The following is a 21,725-nucleotide window of genomic DNA, read 5'->3' on the forward strand; positions in this document are numbered from 1 at the left end:
ACGGGAGAATGGGTTAAAAACAAAACAGAAAGCAAAGGTACGCAAAAAATCAACTTGGGGAAAAAAACATGCTCTCCATATCCATGGAGAGATGGCATGCCTGCTCCTCAGTCGAGTTGTGCCGTCCTCCCACAGGCTCATAAGGACATGCATATGCTTATTATCTTTCTTTCTCACGTATCTGTGCTACTGTGTGCTATTTTCCTCTGATACCACCATGCAACATTCAGGTGATCCAGCAGCGCCCAGTTGTCGGCATCACGTCCCGGTCGATGGAGGCAAAAGGCGCCTCCAGAAATCTCTCTCCTGCGTTTTGCCTTTCAACAGACGAGAGAGCGGCGATCCATCTCGCCAGAAAACAGATCAAAGACCCCACATCATGATGACACCTCGGAATAACACGACGAGTCCTTCTCTTGTCGGTAACGTAAAGTTTGGGAATAAAAAGTTGCCGAATGCAATCATAGTTGGTGTGAAAAAGGGCGGCACCAGGGCAGTGCTGGAGTTCATAAGAATCCATCCAGATGTGAGGGCGGTGGGCACCGAGACGCACTTTTTCGACAGGAACTATGACCGAGGTCTGGACTGGTACAGGTAAACATGCAGAGATCAGATCACACATTATAATAACCCTTAAAACGGCAGGATGGTGATGGGGGTTGAAGAATAAATAGCCATGCTCCATTTGACGATTTTATTTTTGTATTAAATTCAATTGAATTGAATAGTCGTGAATGCCAATTTTGAATCAAAATTTTTGTCGTTTTTCTAATTACACTTTTAGGCTAGTTATAACTTTAAACACGTTCTGATTTATAACCAGATAAAGCTTAAATAAGAGCTTCATAATAGCTACAAATGTGCTGATGGTGAAGTAATCAAATTTCGTTTGATGTAGTGGAACACTGAGTGAACTTTAATCAACGTGGTAATTACCATCCAGATATAAATTAGCATTGGAGTTAGGCATGACATTTGGAAACATCAACTTTGAAAGTTGAAAATTCTTCAAAATATATTAAGACTCTCAAATGTGTTTAAAACTAATAATGAGGTGTCAGTCACATCTGTATCAATCTGTATCAATAGCCCAATAGAAATGGTGACTGAAAAACATTGCCACTGAATGCCAGCCTATAAAGAAAGGCCCATCAGTACCTGAAAGATTTGAAACCCAAATAACCCACTTGGACTAAGATAAACCACTGCGTTGTGAGGCTTGATTTCAGAATGCAAAATAATTCCATTCAATTATTTTCTGATTATGCATGGTATTCAATGTTGTCTGCCACCCACCTGGATATACAGGTGTCTGTTATCAACCAACAGGTGGTAGTAATCAGACAGCAGGCCTATGTAATTAGATGACACTGAGCCAATACAGATGATTTATGTCCCTTAGTAATAGGAATTAATGATGATAATCTTAGTTTTTGTATTTCAACTATTTTTTACTTTGGCTTCCACATAGATGACACTCTGGTCCACAATCCCAGCACAAAGTTTTACATCTCACTGACCTTTGATTTTTTTCTTCTTCTCGTTTTGAAGTGTACTTGTTAAAAGCTTATCCTTCAAACAATGGCCTAGTTTCTGGAACCTGAAGTGACCCCGACAGAGCCATTATTCTTATGCATACCTAGTGATTTATTATACTTGAACCAGGTCTGATGCACAGGAGAGATGTCTCCTAGATAAGTCTCCTGTGACAACACACTACTATGACTTTGCTTCAGTGTTCTTATTATCATTTTCATCAGGAAAACTGGGAATGGGCCAACAGAGCTTCCTTGTTAGGGTGGATCTGTGTGCCGTTGCAACTTGCACAGCACACTCCTGGCCTAAATAGAATAATGTACACATTTCCCAATTGGCCACCAGTCATTGTCTTCTATGCCTCTGAGAATCACTTAAAACACCCATTGCTTCAAAGTGGCGTATTTATGATTCAGTAAAATACTGCACAAAGATGAGCTTTTTAAAGACAAATTCATGAAAATGTTGATACAAACGTATTTTAAAGGATAACATTTATTTTACTCATATTGTTATGTCACCTTTCATTCAGAAGCCTCATGCCGAAGACCCTCGAAAGCCAGATCACCATGGAGAAGACGCCGAGCTACTTTGTGACCAGGGAAACGCCTCGCCGGATCTCCACCATGTCCCGGGATACCAAGCTCATTGTGGTGGTCCGTGACCCCGTCACCCGCGCGATATCCGATTACACTCAGACTCTAACCAAAACACCCGACCTGCCGAGTTTCCAAGAGCTGGCGTTCAGAAACCAGAGCCTGGGCCTGGTGGACACGTCCTGGAATGCCATCCGGATCGGCCTGTACGCTCTTCACTTGGAGAACTGGCTGCGTTACTTCCCCCTGGCCCAGATCCACTTTGTCAGCGGAGAGCGGCTAATCACGGACCCAGCAGGGGAGCTGGCGAGAGTCCAGGACTTCCTGGGGTTAAAGCGCATCGTGACGGACAAGCACTTCTATTTCAACCGGACCAAGGGCTTCCCCTGCCTGAAGAAGCCGGAGAGCAGCAGCTCGCCCCGCTGCCTGGGCAAGTCCAAGGGTCGAACTCACGTGCAGATAGACAGGGAGGCCATCGAGCAACTGCGGGACTTCTACAGGCCTTACAATGTAAAGCTCTACGAGATGGTGGGTCACGATTTCAGATGGGAGTAAACAAGTCTGGGGGACTATTTATAAGTGGCACGAGAAAGGCTTTTGTCTTCCATGAACGTACAAAGTCTTTAAAAGTTTTGTTTGCCTACAGGGAATTGAGTGGTATTTGTCGTTGAGGATTCAGTAGCTAAGATGATTTCCGGCCAATTCTGAAGGGAGAAAGCAAGGACAGCACTGGGTTTTTTTTTCTTTTTTTTTGGAGTGACACTAATGAGTAAAGCAAGATCACAGATTGCATAGCGTTTTGATAGCACAACTGAATTTAGTGACTGCCTGTCAACGTCGATATCAAGTTTTCTGTTAGATATACAGGCTAAGCAATATTTCGGCTTCAGCATTTCACAATTTGTGCTCTTGCAGTATTCTCTCTGCTTAGGCTTGGCCATTTGCTGACTGGTGTATAAATGGAGAAATTCCAGGGAATGAGATTAACTCCTCTTTAAACTTTCCTCACTAATCAAGGCAAGGATTAAAAGTAAGGCCTTGGAAAATGTCAGTGACATCTTCAGAGAGGGCTATAATAAGCTTCAGCACTGTGTTGTGAGGTATCTGAAATGTGAAGCACTAAAGCAAATGCTAAGGCACACGGCTACACAAGGACAAGGTACATTTGATCATGATTTTGTACATTACCGTACGTTGCGGATTAAAAATATATTTAATTTACATCATAGGATGGAAAGGAGAAGTCACATGTATCATGCATGTTTCACTCTGCAATTACTTGCTTACTTTGATTATGCACAATCGATGTTTACGTTTCTGTAGCAAAGCACAATGTATTTCCTCGCTGTATTATAGCCGCCATGCACTTCCCATTCACGCCATGAAAGGAAGTAAAACCTCGAATAAATACAATGAAGTTCCTTCACCACTCACTCTCTCTCTGAAAGTAACTTTGATGCACCTTGACCTTGATCTATTGCGTTTGTCAGAAACACATTTTGAAGCTGTTGGGTTTTGTCCTGTCCCCAAGGTTTCCTGACAATACCGTACAGGCGTGCACTAACACAGGATCAGTCTCCTCTAAATTGAAGATTGATGTCACGATTTAAAGTAGAATCTCTGCGTAACTGTAAACCCAACCATCCATTTAAGTGTTGTGACGTTATTGTGGGTTTCATCACGCCTTTTTTCCATCTTTTTCCACAAATGAAAACATCTCTTTGTTTAAGAATGTTGCATTCAAGGGTATAAACAACCCCTTTGCATTAAAACAAGGTTGCGGGGTTGACATGGCTCTGTTGGCTAAAGAATTCCAATCATTTCTCAGAGACAAAGGAGGGACAGCCTGGTTGTGGCAGGTTATCAAATAGATTCTGGGACCAGTTGTCACACTATTGCCCTGAAAAACTTGTGAAATTTGGTTGCACGCTATGAATGCTAAACCTGGACAGCCTGAGGTTGATTCAGGCTTACCAAATGAGAGACAGCCTCGCAGCAAAGGAATCACTTATGATATATGTGCTAAAGGGATGTAGGGACATGTCCTATCAGTTGGAGGAGTGTGCACTGAATGACTAAATCATCAAATATGAAAATATGATTCAAAGTCCCCTTTTTTGTTGGAGTAAATTCAGTTAGCATGGCTAGCAAAGAGAAGACCACACCTATTCAAAACCATGATGGGTATTTCATAATGCAATATTCAGAAGTTTTAACAGCCTAAATTCTGGCTAACGTTATTTTCAAGGAGAAGCCCGTAGAAATGTTCTTAAATATTCTCCTATCTCCTAAACACTGATAAGTACTGTATATAGGCTACACATAAAATTAAGCAGACTTGCGTTGGTCTAGAAATCTTACCCCCAAGAACCACAAGGTCAGGCCAAGTTTCCAGTGAAGTTTAAATTACAACGCTTTGCTGTGTGCAACTTTAACCACCACACATAATATAAACAGAAAGAATGAACTCTAACCAAGTGCATCTGTTTTATTCCGCCAATGGTGCAGTATTGTTAATTGGATGGATTGGAAGTGGTTTTAATGCATAACATTATAAGTACCTCTCCCGTGTTATCGACATACTGTAAAGTACCTGAGAACTCTACTGCCCTTATCAGCCGGGACTTATATCTACAGGCTGTCCCTCAACGGTTATTTTACTGCTTGATAAGAGTTATAAGCTACTTAATTATGACACCCGCCCACCAAAATAGGAAATTCGAGGATTGAGCCTTTAACAATGGCATCACACATAGTTAAAAATCTGCATTTGTTAATTTAACTCATAGTGTCCCTTAGGTTCCATTTGCACACTCACAGAGTTAAGCTAACACTGGCGATTTTACAGTGCACTCCACCTAATGGCTCTCTTTCAGCGGCCATCTTTCTTCCTGTCCAGGCATTCATTAACCTATTTAGACCGGGAACGCATCTGTGTCATTTTAGATTTCTTTGGCTATTCAAAAATAGCAGATCTACAAGCTCATAGTGCGGCACCGAGTGCCGCGCTATGAGCTTGTAGATCTGCTATTTAAAAAAAAAATAGCAGATCTACAAGCTCGATCTGCTATTTTTGAATAGCCAAAGAAATCTTAAAATGACACAGATGCGTTCCCGGTCTTAATGGCTTAAACTCACAGGACCTCGGGGTTCGGGGAGCTTGGAGCGTGACTCCGTCCACCTCTGATGGCCTCCTTGTCACCGCGCTTGCCAGTAGCTCGTTTCTGTGGCCCTGTCGAGCACACACACACACACACACACACAGGTGAGAGCGTCTATACCCCGGGCAGCCGATATGAACGGCAGCTCTCTGTATGGTACACATGGGTCCTAATTAGGCCCGAGGGCTGGAGAAGAGCGATCCCTACAACACCCATCAGCCAGAGTCTGATTAGACTCTCCCGGTGAAAGGCTCTCCAGAGATTGCCTGCAGGTCAAGTCTCTCTCTCTTTCTCTCCCCCCTCTCTCTCTCTCTCTCCCCTCTGAGAATAATATGAATTCTCTCAGGGAACCAGGCCATGCAAATAATTCAATGCTTTGCATTTGGGAGCAGTGCGATTCTATGCATTTGTAGCAGGTTTTGCATGCTTTTTTTCTTCTTTTTTTCCAAACATGATTTGATCTGTGAGTGTGTGGATTACTGTCTTGAGAAACATTATTTAAAAACAAATTGAAAAAATTGTTTGTTTAAACAATCCAGTAACATCCATTACCCAATTGGCCCATATTAACAAATGTAAATGTCTGAGATCATCAATAACCACTTAAATGGAAACATAAAGTGATGGAAGGCATTACAGCCAACAAAACCTTTTCTTCTATACATCAACATTTCATCCCTATCAGGATCTCTGGTAATTATTTAGAGCTAAAATTACCCAAGGGAGCTTAAAGTAAGGATCAGCTAATGCTTTTGTGTGCTCAGCCATTATTGCTTGTGTACAATAACAAGGCTTCAAGGACAAAGCAGAGACATACTGTTCTTTTTCTTCTTCTTTAGTGTTCCTTAGAGACTAATATTTCCATGCTACATGATCTGATATTGATTTTATACTTGATGCAGCAATGTGGTGTTAGGGAGAGAATCAAGTATCTTTGGGAAAAAAACAAGTCATCACTTGTTTATCTTGAGTTTTTTAGAGAATCATCAAATCCATACAGTGCTGTGTGAACAAACTAATTTTCAGTACCCCCCCCCCCCCCCCCAGGTAATATTTCTACACATAACTACTGTTAAAAATATACATGTCTATCGTCTACAGGGAAAAGTATTTTACATGTGCACTGTCTTAACGTCTCCCCTGTATTAAACTAGCACACATTTTCACAGCAGTTTCCCCCTCCTTTGCTCAGGACATTTAGATGAGAAAGAATGAGGTTCCTTGGTATCCGAGTGAGACAGCAGCTGACACCGCAGTGGGAGAGATTCAGCACTGTACCAAGCTCAGTTCTAATACTTCAGAATAGTTTAACTGCTGCAGCCGACAGGATGTCCCAGTGGTCGAAATCACCAGTGGCTTTGGAACCAAATTAAAATGAAGGGATGACAACTGGTGGCAGAGTCTCCAGCCCCTAATGATACAGTACATGCTACACAACTATCCTCGCACCGATGTTTGACCAACTTAAAAGTCTGCAAGTGTGACACTTTTTTGTGGGACTGTGTGTATAGGAGCACGACCCACAAAACATACAGAGCGCATCAAGCAATAAGGTTTGGACGGTGATGTTGACTTTTACTGTCGGCGCTACCACAGGTCTACAGGCAGGTGTTTTGCCACCCAAGATGATATCCTTGCACGTACAAAAACAAAGGAAAATGTATTCGTTTTTATTTGGATGATTTTTGCATTTGTGCCACAAATGATCCATCTACCGGTACCTCGCTCCCCATGCTTTTTAACTCGCCTCCTGCAGAGAGATCTAGGGAGAGACAGCAAAGACAAGATTGTGTGTGACAAGCACCCTTTCAAGATTTACATGAGAAATGCTGAAAAAGTCCTCCAAATTAGAAACAGTTGTTCAGTGCCATCGCCTTGTTGTTGTATCCATTTGTCAGGACTGTTTTGTGTCTGTTTGTGTGTGCGGCATGGCCAAAGCGAGGTAGAAGGCTGATTAGAACAGAGGAGCAAGCCAGACCTTAGCGGCTGGCTCACCGGGAGATGTATTCTAATTAGAGTGGGAGCCCTGCGTCTTACTGACGAGAATAACAAGCCTCATCCTGAGGCTGACACGGCGAGATCAACCTCGCCACAACATCATGTGGGAAATACGAAAACATATCTGATGCATCGACAGCTTCAGGAAAGCACGACCACACCTGAGTCGACGAATCCTACGCGTCAGGACTTTGAAGTGGTTTGCACATCTTGTGGTTGGGCTTTCTAGGCGCGTGGCTTTGAAGGGATATATAGCAACTAGGCAGTGGGTAGTTTACAAAAGGTTGGCTGGTGGTGATGAATAGACATTTTTAAAAGGGCTCCATACCCCAGCACTTAATTCAGATAAACAACAGAGTAAACGATGGGAAAAGTATATTGTTGACATTTCAGTTGCCTTTTCAGTGCTTCACTGTAATTTCACCTGAGGAGGGTATTGCATGCCTTCCACACAAGGACCACTTAAACACTTGAAACACCAGAAAGCTGTCTGGAGGAGCCCATGCCTAGGTGACCTCCTTGGCGGTGTGATTGTAGGATTCAAGTCAAATTGGTCCTTTCTACGAAGCCGAAGCCGTCAGACACACTGAGAATCTGTGTTAGATTATTGTGCACATAGAGCAGCGTGCCCCTTGCAAATGCCTCAAAGCTACGTGCACGTCATGTAAATTGGGACAAAATAAAAGGGCATCCCATCACCATATATGAAAGACGGCAAACAGGCAGGAAAGTCCTCATTCTAAAGGGCATCTGTACAATGTATTTTTGTGCTAAGTGCTCATGTCAAAATATTGACCTGCTCAACATCTTACAGTATGTCGCTCAGCTCTGAAACCAGCTCCCAGAGCGGTGTTCTGCTTCCTCCACGTCGGTCAAAATCATTATCATATTACCATGATTTGGATTGTCATATGAGATAGCTCGCTGATATAACCCATGTCTATTCTTTACAATGCTTTTCACAATTATAATGATCAATTAATTCTTTGCCCCACTGGCCACCATCCCTTCTATGGCGAGGTCGGATAATACAGTACCCTGCCATGCTGGTGTAAACACCTCAGGATTAGTACCTGTTAGCGGCACACAGTATTCAAGATTAGAAATTTGCATTGTATGTAGATAATGTGAATCCAAAACAAGGCCACTAGAAGCTCCGTTGAGTATTGGTACTTAGTAAAAAATGTAACCCAATTAAGCTACCACTAAAGGTAATAGCGTGCAATAATTATTATTTACACCCAAGTAGCAGTTGCACACTTACATATGGACATGTGCACATACTCATACCATGCACACTCAAATACACGTGCATACCGTAAACATACAGTATACACACACACGCAGGCTCGCACACGTGCGCACACACACACACACGCACACACACGCACACAGCACAGAATGCTCCACCTCCCTGGGTGGCCTGTCTCCGACTGGATGTCAGATGCTGGAGACAGCTGCACTCATCACAGCTTTTATGAATACATTACCTTTTATGTTCATCCAAACCCTAATTTATCTTCCTCAAAAAATCAAATGGGACAGACATTCACCCACCTTATCCCTGGAAAATTGGAGCTTTCAGAAACTCTGATGTGTGCAAGACAAATATCCACAGTCACAATAACTGGGGATGTTTCATCTGGGCGGAAAGAATTCAAACCGTGTCATACGTACGTTGACGGTATGCCTGCATCGCTACAGTAGGTACTGTATGTGCATGCGTAAGTGCATGTATACTCTGTGTGTGTGTGTGTGTGTGTGTGTGTGTGTGTGTGTGTGTGTGTGTGTGTGTTCGTAGTTGTTGATGTTTTTTTTAGTAGAGATGGCTTGTGAAATATCAAAGTGTGTTATTTGCCTCCATGATACGCCACCACATCAAAGCGTTTCTCTCACTCCCTGAAGAACCCAAAGAACCTATGATGTTTTTTTATTTTTTACCCGTGCAGTCTTCTTGCCTGTCTTCCATCTCTCAGCATCACACCACTGGAAAAGTGCAAGTCTCTCACGCTTTCGTCGTACGCCAGTGTTGCACGCCCCAAAAATAGATCCACAAGCTCACAACGCACTGCGGATGCGGATTGCGACACGTTGTGAGCTTTCAGATCTGCTATTTTCGGCACGCCACACCATCGTACGACGAACTACAAATCGGGCTTAATGATACACAAAAATCAAGTACATAGAATGCTACACCAGGAGGGAAATTTTGACTGTGTCTGGGAGGGAGGGAGGGGGCAACAGCAAATGGATATATTTATGGGGGGGATACGGCATCACATTAACCTTTTAAGACCAGGAACGCATCTGTGTGTCATTTTAAGATTTCTTTGGCTATTCAAAAATAGCAGATCTGAGCTTGTAGATCTGCTATTTCTTTGAAAAATCATAAACATTTGTGCAAATATGTGATTTTTTTAAGAGCAAACATTTGTAAAATATTAATAAATTAATAAATTCAAATATTTGCACAAATTTTCATGATTTTTCAAAAGTAGCAGATCTACAAGCTCATATGCTCATATATGTGTTCCCTTCCCGGCCTTAATGGGTTAACAAGCAACACCATTTCATATTTGATTGACATCTCTGCATCTTTTTATTATTCCTGTGACGTTAGTCCAGAGACACTGTGATGCCAGAGATGGCAGACTCACACTTTGGCTGATGCAGCAATCTGGTGATATGTGCCTCGCTGCCTGCCAACCACCTGGTCGGAAGAGGCATAATAAACCTCTCAGTCAACCGGCTCCTCACATAGCCAACGGTGTAGGATGAGTGTCAACTGAACATGTGCTGGCTCTGTGTGTCCAACTTTGACACTTCACAGCTCACTAGTCGCTAGTATCCTTGTGGAGTTCTCTGTATAGACTAGACCTTGGGATTTCAACAGCCCTAGTACAGTGCATTATGTAGGTGGAAACTATTTGTATTCTGTGGAGGGAACATGACCACTGAGAGTAAGCGGTTAGGTGTATAGTGTGTAGGATATATTCGGGAGAGAATATAGTGTTTCCTATCTCTCAGAACAATTCCCAATCAAATGACACAGTAAAACTTTCAGTGTTAATTTAATTAGCACTGGCGTTTAGAGAGAGATTAAGTCCAAACGCAAGACCTTCAACTGTAATGAGAAGGAGCAGTATCCTTCTCAATAGGCAGGCACAACTAATTATATAATATAATAGCTAACATAATAGCATAATAGTTGAACACAGTGGAGGATCAGCCCACATCAGTCCAGTGCCAGAATGTATTTGCAATAGCAATACTTGAAAGCGGTTCTCTGTGAGCGGTAAGCCTTGTAATATTGTACAACAAATGGACCACCCAACATCAGAGCCAGCCCCACGGTCCTGAAAATAACAAGCCCAGCAACCTATCTTAGGTGCTGAAGTTGTGTTTGCATTGCACCACTCACTTGCCTGGGGTTATGTAATTCAGCTCCGCTCCTCGCCCCACACGATGGCACCACATCATTTATACTGCATTACCTAAAAAGCCATTCTCACTGGCTACACTCAGGCCTGCTGGATTTTTCATCTCCAATTAAAAGGGAATTAAAGTAGTGCATCACTGGACTCAAGAGAAGTGGAATAATTGACATCCTCCTCTCTCCACAGCCAAGTGAATTATTGAATCTGTTTTTCATTCACAGCACAAAAAAAGGAGAATAAAAAAAAGAGTACAACATCAGGCATTCATCTCCCCCTCTTTCCCTCTCAGCTGAGTGCATTGCTAAAATAAAATACTGGGTGCTAGCGATTAAGTGAACGAGGATGGGACTTGATGGGACGGGATGGGAAAAAGAGGACAGAGAAAACTTCTCAGTCATTAGTCATTTGGTAACCTGCATCCATCACCGCACTTTCCCCCAGAACACTGACAGAGACAGAATGAGAATATGAACAGAAACAAGCGTAAACAAGACATGCAGAGGCTGGGGACATTCTGTGTTTTACAAGCGTGGCCCTGTAGGAGGTTAGCCATCTATGGGAGGGTTGGTTTGTCGCCTGTGTGTCTGTCTCATGGTTATTATAGTTAATTGAAACTAAGACTAAAACTAAAGGGTACGTACTTATTTTGTTAACGGACACTTAAAAAAACTAAAATGAACTATGTAATTGTTATCGTGTAAAGTCACTTTGTTTTAGTTTTTCCACTTCATGTCTGATGTCGTGCATTCCGTTCATCCTAACTATTTCAGCTTCAATGAATCAAGGCTTTCCTCATAATAACTGTACAACTAAAACTAAAACTAAATAATGACTAAAACTAATGAATATTTCAAAGCTAGTCTGTTTGTGCAGGCGTAATCTTGCAAACCACTGGACCGAGCAGTGCCAGATTTCCCATGCACAGGCCAAAGTAGTAACTCCATGCATTTTTTCCCGCGTATGCTTTATATTAAATATATATATATTTAACTTTAATGTTATAATTGCCCAAATTTGGAGTAATACATCAATCAGACAACAATCTGGTACTAACCAAATATAGAACAAACTTGGGAAAGTTCTCATTCTGCTACTCTGCCACCAAAATGTGGAATGCCCAGACACTATCCATAAAAAATGTGAATCACTAGTTTCTTTCAAAACTAGCCTGAAAATCTATTGGAACACTAAATTTCCCATTTAGTGTTCCAATGGGAAATTAAATGCAATTTCCCATAGAAAGGGGGTGTCATTCACTGCTGACGTTTTTCCCTTTTCTCCTTTGTACATAATAGTGTTTTGTATTTGTTGATGACATGTATTATTGTGTTATTTTTCAAGCTATGTTGATGAATTGAATACATACTGTAGGACCACAATGGAAACAAGTCCCCAGGACTTTTTTGTGTTATCCTTTTAGCCTTAATGTCTGACTGTACCACGTGCCGTTTACATTTCTGACTAATAAAGTATTCAATCAATCAATCGACGACTGACGCCACAGGCTGGCCACATGAAGTCCGAGATCCACATGAAGCCACGCCGTTCCCATGTGAATCTCGAGATCCACGCGATCCAATCTTTTATTTTCTATCAGCTCCAATTCGGGCTCTTTGTAGCTGTTTAAGTGGGCAGGGACCCCTCACAGTCTCAGGTAACTAGAAATAGTAGCCAATGTCCCTGTCCCCATCGGAGGGGGATCGATACTGAACCAGAACTGCTGAGAAAGAGAAACAAAATACTCTGATTTAAGGACATTCAATTTCCCAATGCAGACAGCGGTGCTGTAATATTGTGCAATATATCGCTAAAAAGAGACACTGATATCGGCTTTGTAGTCATTCTCCATTTTTAGAAGCCTACATACAGTACTGTGGTCCTTTTGGTGTCACACCATTTCAATGGTAGAGTGATATGTCATAGTCTGTTTGAAAGCTAAGCAACTCCTTGATCTAAATATGGCATGGATGAGATATTTATATGCAATGGTGCACAGGGGCATTAGGAAATCTAAATTGCAGCATGCAAACAACCCCACTCAGTATGTATAGCCAGTATGTTTAGATTCTACATCGTCTGAATTAAAACATTTACAGAAGAAAGTTGTGCATGTTGCAACCAAAGCCATATGTTCCATATGTTCCTATACAAACAAACATGGTACAAGCATTTCACCTTTTAAATTATGTACCGTCATTATTATGCAGAGATGCTGGTTTCGCCCCTGTGCGTGCGTGCGTGCGTGCGTGCGTGCGCGCGAGTCCTGAGCTAATCTTGCAAACCACGTACAAAACATTTTGTGCACGCTGCCAGTAGATCAAGGAAGACATGAATAACAACTATGTTATTTATAATTTTTTGAAGTGCTCCTTCTTCTAGTGAATTTTGTGTTAACAGTTTGTGGAAGGCCATCTCCTTTTCCGTTTCAGAATGACAATCCCCCATGCCCCCCATGCTCCCCCATGCAGAAATAAATGAGTTTGTTGAGATGAGTGAAGAACAAGCCTGGTCTGCACAGAGCCCTGACCATAACCCTATAACCTTTGGAATGAACAGGAGTGTGTGAACACAGTCGCTCTTGCAACTAAAGGGGGGGGGGGGCATTGCGTTTCTATTACATTTTCCACCATTCTGAGGTGCGGCTTTTCACTAGTTTGAACATTACTGCTGCAATTTGCTTCCATTCAGCCACAAGAGCATATGTGAGGTCGGACACTGGTTGGGTGATTAGGCCTGGCTCACATTTAGTGTTCCAATTCATTCCAAAGGCGTTTGATAGGGCTTTGATATTTGGTCAGGGCTTTGTGCACCGCCAGTCAAGTTCTTCCTCACTCAGGGGTGTCATTTGGGGCTTCGGGGGATGGCAATTGCCACCCCCTAGCTTTCAGTTATTTTAATTACCTCCACCTCTGAATGTTTTTTGCAGATTAAACAGATTTTAGACAGACGCTTCAGTATTTCACTTGTATTTCTTGTCTGCGACCATACATTACATTCATTGATCACTTTAATACTGGCCTCCCTATTTTGGGCATGTCATTACCGGACTTTTTTTTCCTTTCCAGTTTTTTCAAAATTGCAAAAAATTGCAAATCTACAAGCTTACAGCGCATCACGATGCGTTGCGAGATTGTAGATCGGCTATTTTTGTCATTTTTTAAATTGGGCTTAAAATGGTCACTTTTTGGTTACCCTCTAGTTTTTTATTAAATGACTCCTCTGTCCTCACTCATCTCAACAAACCTATATGGTTCTATATGGGGGAGTGTGGGGGGCACAGGGGGATTGTCATTCTGAAACAGGAAATGGCCTTCCGCAAACTGTTGATGTCTTGAGAAAGGTCCTTTTGACCGAAACCTTTTTAATAAATCAATGCAGAGGAGAACAAGTGTGTGCAGGAATTGACTTTTTTTTGTTTGGAAATTGGATCTTTGGGGGATGTGATTCCCTGCACCACAGAGGAGACAAAGTTGTGCGTGTTGTCTTCTACGTACAGTATGCCTGCCATCCGCACACAGTTGCCTAGAATGTCACAGTAGTGGTAGCATTAAGCTCTCCATGCACTGGAACAGGGGGCATTAATTAGAAACATTAATTAGAAAGGTGTCCATGGTGCTTGGGTACCACAGGGGTAAAGTTAAAGTACCCGCCCCAGACGCCCCACCACCGGCCGATAGGGATTTGAAACCACCGTGGTGCAGCCGGCTTGGCCGAGCGTCCATACAAACACAATTGGCTGTGTTTGGGGGAGGGAAGCCGGGCGAGGAAGGGATCTTTGTTGCTGCACGTACTCCTGTTTGTGCCACTGTCTGAACTATGGGATGTTATGTTTGAGAGAATGGTTCTGAATCGGTAATGCTGCATATGGACAAAGTATGTCTTCTTATCAACCCCCAAATTGGAATCACATGTTGGGGCCTCTATATAGCTTTGGTTCTCAAACATTGGGAACAAGCCCCCCAATTGCCCAAAAAGAAAATAGGTGTGATTAAACTCCTCCTTTTACTGGGGAGTCCCTAGAAACCCCTAAAGCACCCCTGGGGTCCCCAGACCCCACTTTGAGAACCAAAGTGTTTGCGAGATTACGCCTGATTACGCCTGCATAAACAGACAGACTAGCTTTGAAATATTCATTAGTTTTAGTCATTATTTAGTTTTAGTTTTAGTTGTACAGTTATTATGAGGAAAGCCTTTATTCATAGAAGCTGAAAAAGTTAGGATGAACGATTACATAGTTCATTTTAGTTTTTTTGTTTTTTAACATTAGTTTTCATTTAAATGTCCATTAACAAAATAATTACGTCCCTTTTAGTTTTAGTTTAGTTTAGTTTCAATTAACTATAATAACCACGAGACAGACACACAGCCAAAATGTAGTTAATTTCTGTCCATAGGCTGCGCCCAACAAGTATGAATAGAACTGTACAGTACTGTATGTCATAGAAATGCTATTTCACCCCGCAGCTTCCTCAGGCTCCTGAGGGCTGCAACCTACAACACAGCCCTGGACCACCAAGCCTGGCAGAGATATACTCTCAGCGAATTGCCCCCTTTCTAGTTACAATTATTATTATCATTATTATTATTTATTTATTTATCTATTTATTACTAAACTACTGGCTTAATAAGCAACTGATGTTCAGTAACAGTGGCAAACCACAAAATATTGTTGAATAATGTATGATGTCAGTACCGTGACTTCAGGCCTCTCTATATTTTGGCGATTGTTTCAGCCCATGCTGCCTCTCCAATTGATTTCCAGGATAAAATTCAAGTTTTTAAAAGATAAATATTAAAGTATAAAACATTTCAATTAACTTCTCTAGGTCATAACACAATGTTATGGAAAGTTTCAGCCCAATTGTGAGCACTTGTTTAAAATACAGACAACATCAACTTTAGAAGATTGCTTTAGTAACACGCAAGATTATACTTAATTGTGCAGGCTAGCAAATAAGGTGACCAGAGCAGCTGTCCATCCTATCATGACTCCTATCAAAACCTTCAACAGTAGCCAGTGTGAACATTTTGCATCAGCCTTCAATTCAATAGCCAATATGATGAATTGCCGTCTCTCCTTTTGGGCCCCAATAGGCCTACTGTACAACAGCAAAAGAACAATAGCCTAAGGTATCAGCACAGAAATACTGGCTGTCTAACTTTTCGTATTCTTCTTGACTTCTGCTCCAACATTGACCAGCTCACGCGTTCGGTGAAATCCACTTTCTACCCTCCAAACTCTCGTTAGCAAGTTTCCAGTCTCTCAATCCAGTGTGTGAGTCTGATCTGCTCGCTACAGTACCTTGAGTGGTGAAGTTGGAGAATCCTGTTCTGTGGAGAGGTTCAGCTTCAGACAGTGGTGATGTGCATTGTGCTCTGGGTTAGATATAGCTGCTGTTTCTCCTCCTAGGCCAAGTTTGCAGCTGGATCATCACAGCTGGTGTGCTATGAAAAATAAAAGTTTTACATTGTTCCATTCCTGAGTTGTGCTTTAAATCTGCCCCATGATGCAACATGATGACAAGTGTAAAGTAACATCCAGTGACTTGCCATCCAGAGTTGCGTTCCATATAGACCCTTTTCACAGTAGCCATATTGGCATGAAATAGTAGTGTAATGTTGCTTCCTTGTTACTAGCAATGATAGTACTGTAATTAAGGTCATGTTAGTGTATAACCTTTCCAGTGAGCCTAACCCTAACCCTGAGACCGATTCAACAAATGCCTTAGTTCTGAAACTTTTTCATAATTCAAAATGATTCAACATTTTTCAAACACAAAAATAGCAGCTGTACAAGCTCGCAGCGTGGCACAAAGTGACGCACTGTGAGCTTGTATATCTGCTATTTTTGAATAACCAACGCTAAAATCTAAAATGCTTTCCTGGTTTTAATGGGCTAACATGCACAACAGCAGCACTCTGACTCTTTTTGACCTGAATGGAACATAGCTTTGATTGGTACTACTACTGGTAACACCTGAAGGAAGTAACATTACACTGCTATTTCATGCCAATATGGCTGGCAGGAAAAGGGTCAAAGGGCAGAATGTGGCACAAAGGGACCTAGCTCGATCTTGCCTCTTGTCACGGACAATGCATTTCTCCTTTTATGATTTTCACTCTATCTACTCTTCAGTCTCTAATATACTTTCTCCACAGAACCTGAGAAACAGCAATGTTTTGCTGGCAATGCTCTGGCCTATTTACTTACCACAAGGCTACATGGTGAGGAGCATTACAGCTAATGATGTTTTGAAACTATTTAGTGAGATTAAAATATATATATATTAACAATGGCAAACAAACTCTTTGGAAAACATTGGACAACATTTCTGTAACCTTTCCATTAAAACGTGTAAATGTGTTTTATTGGATTCCTGAGCAATTCCAGTATATCAATTTTTATTATTACTCAGTTTCAATATAAAGTTATTTGATATACAGCCGTTTGATATTTTATTATCATGATAGGCTATGCATTTTTGTAAAGTATGCTCCCGTTAATTTTAAAATTAATTATAAATAAGGTTATGCTTCCACTGAGTGAAGACCCACCTTCACTCCCCTTGAGATGCTTAGGCTGGAGCTGGGTCTGGACTCTGGAGGGATGTTGTTGAACGTTGAACTGTAGTATAAGCAGCATTAGCACATAGGAGTCTCTCTTCTCCAGGTGGGTGGGGTGGTGTGAAACTGTTTTGCCAGTAGGCAAATTGGTGGAGTCCAGAGTGTAGACTATCACCCATTCGGTGTTATCACATTTATTTCAGGAGATATGATGCAAAACAGACAATTCAGTTATGGTAGAAAGTGAACCGTTTTTGCGATGGCTGCATTTAAAAAAAAAATTCAGGGCCCCAAGCTTATGCTTTTATGAAAAAGTGAAAGATTCACCTACATTTAGGTCATAATCTGGAATATTATAACTTTGCACCAATGAGCCAGCTATCTCCTGCTCTCTCTCTGCCGGCATGGTGTGTCTACAGCTAGATCCAGCAAACTGCTACTACTGTAGAGAGGAGAGCACAATTAGACAATGTGTTAACACCTGCCAATCAATTAACCCTGGCACTGCTCTAGTGAGTTGTCTCCACCCACAGCAGTCTTAATTAAGTAATTGTTCACAATGCCTATGAACAACTTACAGCAACTCACTGAAGAGAAAAATGCATGACAGACAGACCATGTTTTTCATTTCATAGTTAATTTTAGGATAGTAGGATACTGTACTGATATCTCTAGACAGTGCTGCAAACTTTATGCCCAGGCTAATATGCTGCTTCACAGGTCCTGTCAACTGTCAAGTGTGCACTTTTTGAAGCATTTTGCACTCCCATGTACACAGCTTTCTTGTGGCACACATACAAGAAAGGTAGCAATGATGCCCTGAAGATTCTACTTATAGATGGCATACTAGTGCCAGTCACTTGTTTGTAACGTGTGGAATCCACACATGTGAGGCTCTCTTAAGGCACTCTATGTATGGATTCATGTCTCGTGTGGATGAGTCCCGCAACAGTATTATTGAGGATGTACGTTAGTCAATCCTAGGAAGAGCTGTCTCCGGTACTTGTGCAGGCTTCGTAAACACTGGAGAGTCAGCCTCTATTTATGATTTTATGGTTTTTTTTTGTTTAATGTGTTGTGCCTATAATGTGTGATGTCAATTTGTATGTACTCTATGGACCCCCTTTGTGAATACAGTTTGAATTGAATTGAATTGTACATATTGTGCAAATCATTGTCATCATGTCAGTATATGGCCTACATATTTCCACAGCCACTGAATGCTGCAATAAGTAAAATAAAATTATTATCAATGTCATCTCCACATGGGCATGAGTGGTTATGGCAGTGTGCTTAACACATTGTTAAGCACACTGCACAGGATGCACAGGATGTATTATAATTTGCAACGTTTTACATGATGCCCCCTTCCTTATTTCTTCTGTTCTATCTCACTCATCAATCTCGTGAATAAATAAAAGAAGAGGCCACACAACTGATCTGAATCCAATCTCACTTCGACAGCAGCATAAAAGCTGTGTATTCTAAGTTGCCTTGTTAATATCTTGATGTCTTGGCGAGCACACCTGTCCGGAAAGTAATCTTTGTGTCTGTGATATACATTATACCTACATTTTGTCATGCTCAATCATACAATGATTTAAAGACATAGCACACAAACATAGCACCTTATTCAAAGACAAATACAATATCACATGACTGGAGCATCAGGTAATTGGGTAGGTATGTGTATGTGTGAAAGCCTCTCGTGTTGAAGAGCTGACAATTCAAAGCTGTTTCTATGGTAGCATATTCGGGTGTGGATTTTTCTCTTTCTGTCCAGCACCTAGTATTTATCTTTTGGATGTGCATGCTTTCACACTATCTTTGTAAGTGATACATTTTCCCTAGATATCTCCTAGGAGGCTACATCCAAGGAAGGTCTGCTAACAGCTGTGACAGCTTTGCACCTGTTTCATAATCACAGAGCTCAGTCAATAATGTCTGTTTAGATACTAAAGCTTTGATGTGATATTACTGTACTTAAAGAACTGAATATGTAAAAAATACATTGTCCCGTTATTTTATGTTAAATATAGACAATCATCTGTGTTCTGTATATGGGCAATACATTGAGAAGATTGTTTTGGAGGATTGTCTGTTCCATACATCTGTGGCATAACCAGCAGCCATTACCAGGAAATTAAGAGGCATCAGCTTCAAGTTGATCTCTCTATCTTTCTAACTGTTACGCATGTGACTAGTCAGAGCTACAGTAGTCAAAGTGGATGCTACCCTTCATATTTTTCTTCCCTTCCACATTTCAGGAGATATATCCAGCGAGAGAGTGTCTTAAAATGGAGTCTTTCTGCAGCAGCATCAAGGATTAAAGACAGCCCCTAGAGACACTAACAGAAGATTGATCAATAAGATGAGATTGCCTGTCTACAATGTGTGAAGCCCAATAACATGAGAATAAAAATGTGTTCATGTGTTCCACTGAAAAGACAGGAAAGACATTTTGCGCATTAAATTCAGATAAAAGTTGACAATTGCTCCACTTAGGAATTCAAATTGGGGTTCTCTTGGAACTGATACAATTGGCAAATGATTATTGATTTCAGCATCAGCGTTAAATAAGCTTGGCTTCTGCAAGAAACATATCTCACACCAGGTTGCAGCGTGTGAATGTTTAAATCATATTAGTACAGCATATGCATATTAATGGCACAAGCTGGTGGTTTTCTTTACAAATTAAGGGTTTACATCTTTTTATGATGTAAGCTAGGCCGTCTCCTCAATCATCCATCAAAGAACATGTGAAGTCAAAGCAGGTTGCAGCCCCATCAAAAAGCATAAGCAATGTCATTATTTCTCCTCAGACTGCTCTAGAGGTGAGAAGTGAGGGTAAAAATGCAATTCCCAAAACAGATGACAGCGCTACACAAAATTAAAGGACAAAAAGATAAAGGCGGCATATTAACTCTTAATGTCCTCAGCCTTGATCCAAACTAATACAGCCATAATTGAATCAGCAATAAATAAATGATGCAGCTGTAATTTAATACACCACCTGTCATCTACTCGTTAGATTTGACAGTACAATATGTCTTAATAAAGGCTAAATTTGAAGGTCATAAGGGACAAATTCAGGTTTAGTGATTATTTCCCAAGCAGTATTTGAACTGTACAAGGATTTTTAACATAAATTGGGCTCCACCAAGCGGCTCCTTGACATAAATTGGGGCTCCACCAAGTGGCTGAGACTAGAATTGTAAAAACTGAACAGAAATAAAATAATTCAACCAAAGCTATAAAATCAACAGAACCTTTAGTTTATTTTAAGACATAATCTTCTCTTCTTTTGTTCTTGCATTGCTAAACCAATGTCAACAAAGATGTGCCTTTTCCCATTAAAAGTGGTGAAGTCTGTAAAAGTTAGAAGATATTCATCAAAATTACATTAAATCACAGCATAGAATCAGAAAAATATATGGGGATAAACATTCTCATGCATTTGTGAAAAATAGGTAACACCTTTCCTTCTCAGTTTAGGGGTTGTTTTTACATGATGGACACTGTGTATTGATCTCAAGCTTTTCTAGTTGCTCCACATATTTCTGCATTGCAGACCGAGATCGCAGAGCAATGACTGTTTTTCCACTTTGATGGAATATAAAAACAAAAAGTTTTAGAAGAAGTATAAATCTGCATACAATTATGACATATAGGTGGCTACTGTGTGTATTCACAAGCCAAAATACTGCATTGTCATCCACACTGGTAACCAGAGACCTCTGTGCGTGCGTGTATGAAGAGAGAGATTGAGAAAGACCATGCGTATGTGTGTGTGTGTGTGTGTGTGTGTGTGTGTGTGTGTGTGTGTGTGTGTGTGTGTGTGTGTGTGTGTGTCAGTAAACATTTTTTTAATATTCACTAGTGTTACAGTATTTATGGATCTGGATTACAGATATGCCAATATGCTTGTATTGGATTTGCTAAAGTTAGGCATGTACTGAAACTAGATATATTTGCACTGCCTTTCACCAATTTGATCAATATGAAGAGGTTATAGTGAATAAAGTCTCTTGTATCGAAAACAGTATAAATCCGGCTATTTTTAAAACATCATTACCGTTACAAAATCATTTCTTTGGGTCTCCATCCAAAATGGTTGTCTCAATGTTGGTAATTCAAGAAGTAAAACCAACATATGATTAATTATTAGAGAATATAATGTCCATGAATACCACAGCAGTCTTTGGGCCAATGTCACCAAACTCTTTCAGCTATTGGCATCAAAGAAATTAAGAACTCTTGTTGTTTTTTCATAAACCCAATATAATATAAATGGAGAGATTTGAGGCCATTCAAATTGTTACATCAATTTGTGAACTCTCCGATGGTTTCCTTTACTACTCATACTGTATAAAAACTTTAACCACTTTAGCCCTGGCGTCCCAATTTTGGGCATGTCATTACAGGCAAAAATA

General features: G+C 41.0%; 1 protein-coding gene across 1 annotated transcript; it reads left to right on the forward strand.

Moving 5' to 3' along the window:
- Positions 1-91: 91 nt before the first annotated feature.
- LOC308104458 (heparan sulfate glucosamine 3-O-sulfotransferase 2-like) lies at positions 92-2,687 on the forward strand (the record flags this gene model as incomplete). Its single annotated transcript, XM_080454887.1, has 2 exons — positions 92-594; positions 2,069-2,687. The coding sequence occupies 2 exons, from the start codon at positions 92-94 to the stop codon at positions 2,685-2,687; spliced, it is 1,122 nt and encodes a 373-aa protein (XP_080311013.1).
- Between the last annotated feature and the right edge of the window lie 19,038 nt (positions 2,688-21,725).

Source organism: Gymnoscopelus braueri, assembly GCF_963280865.1.
Source record: "Gymnoscopelus braueri genome assembly, chromosome: 17".
Lineage (NCBI taxonomy): Eukaryota > Metazoa > Chordata > Actinopteri > Myctophiformes > Myctophidae > Gymnoscopelus > Gymnoscopelus braueri.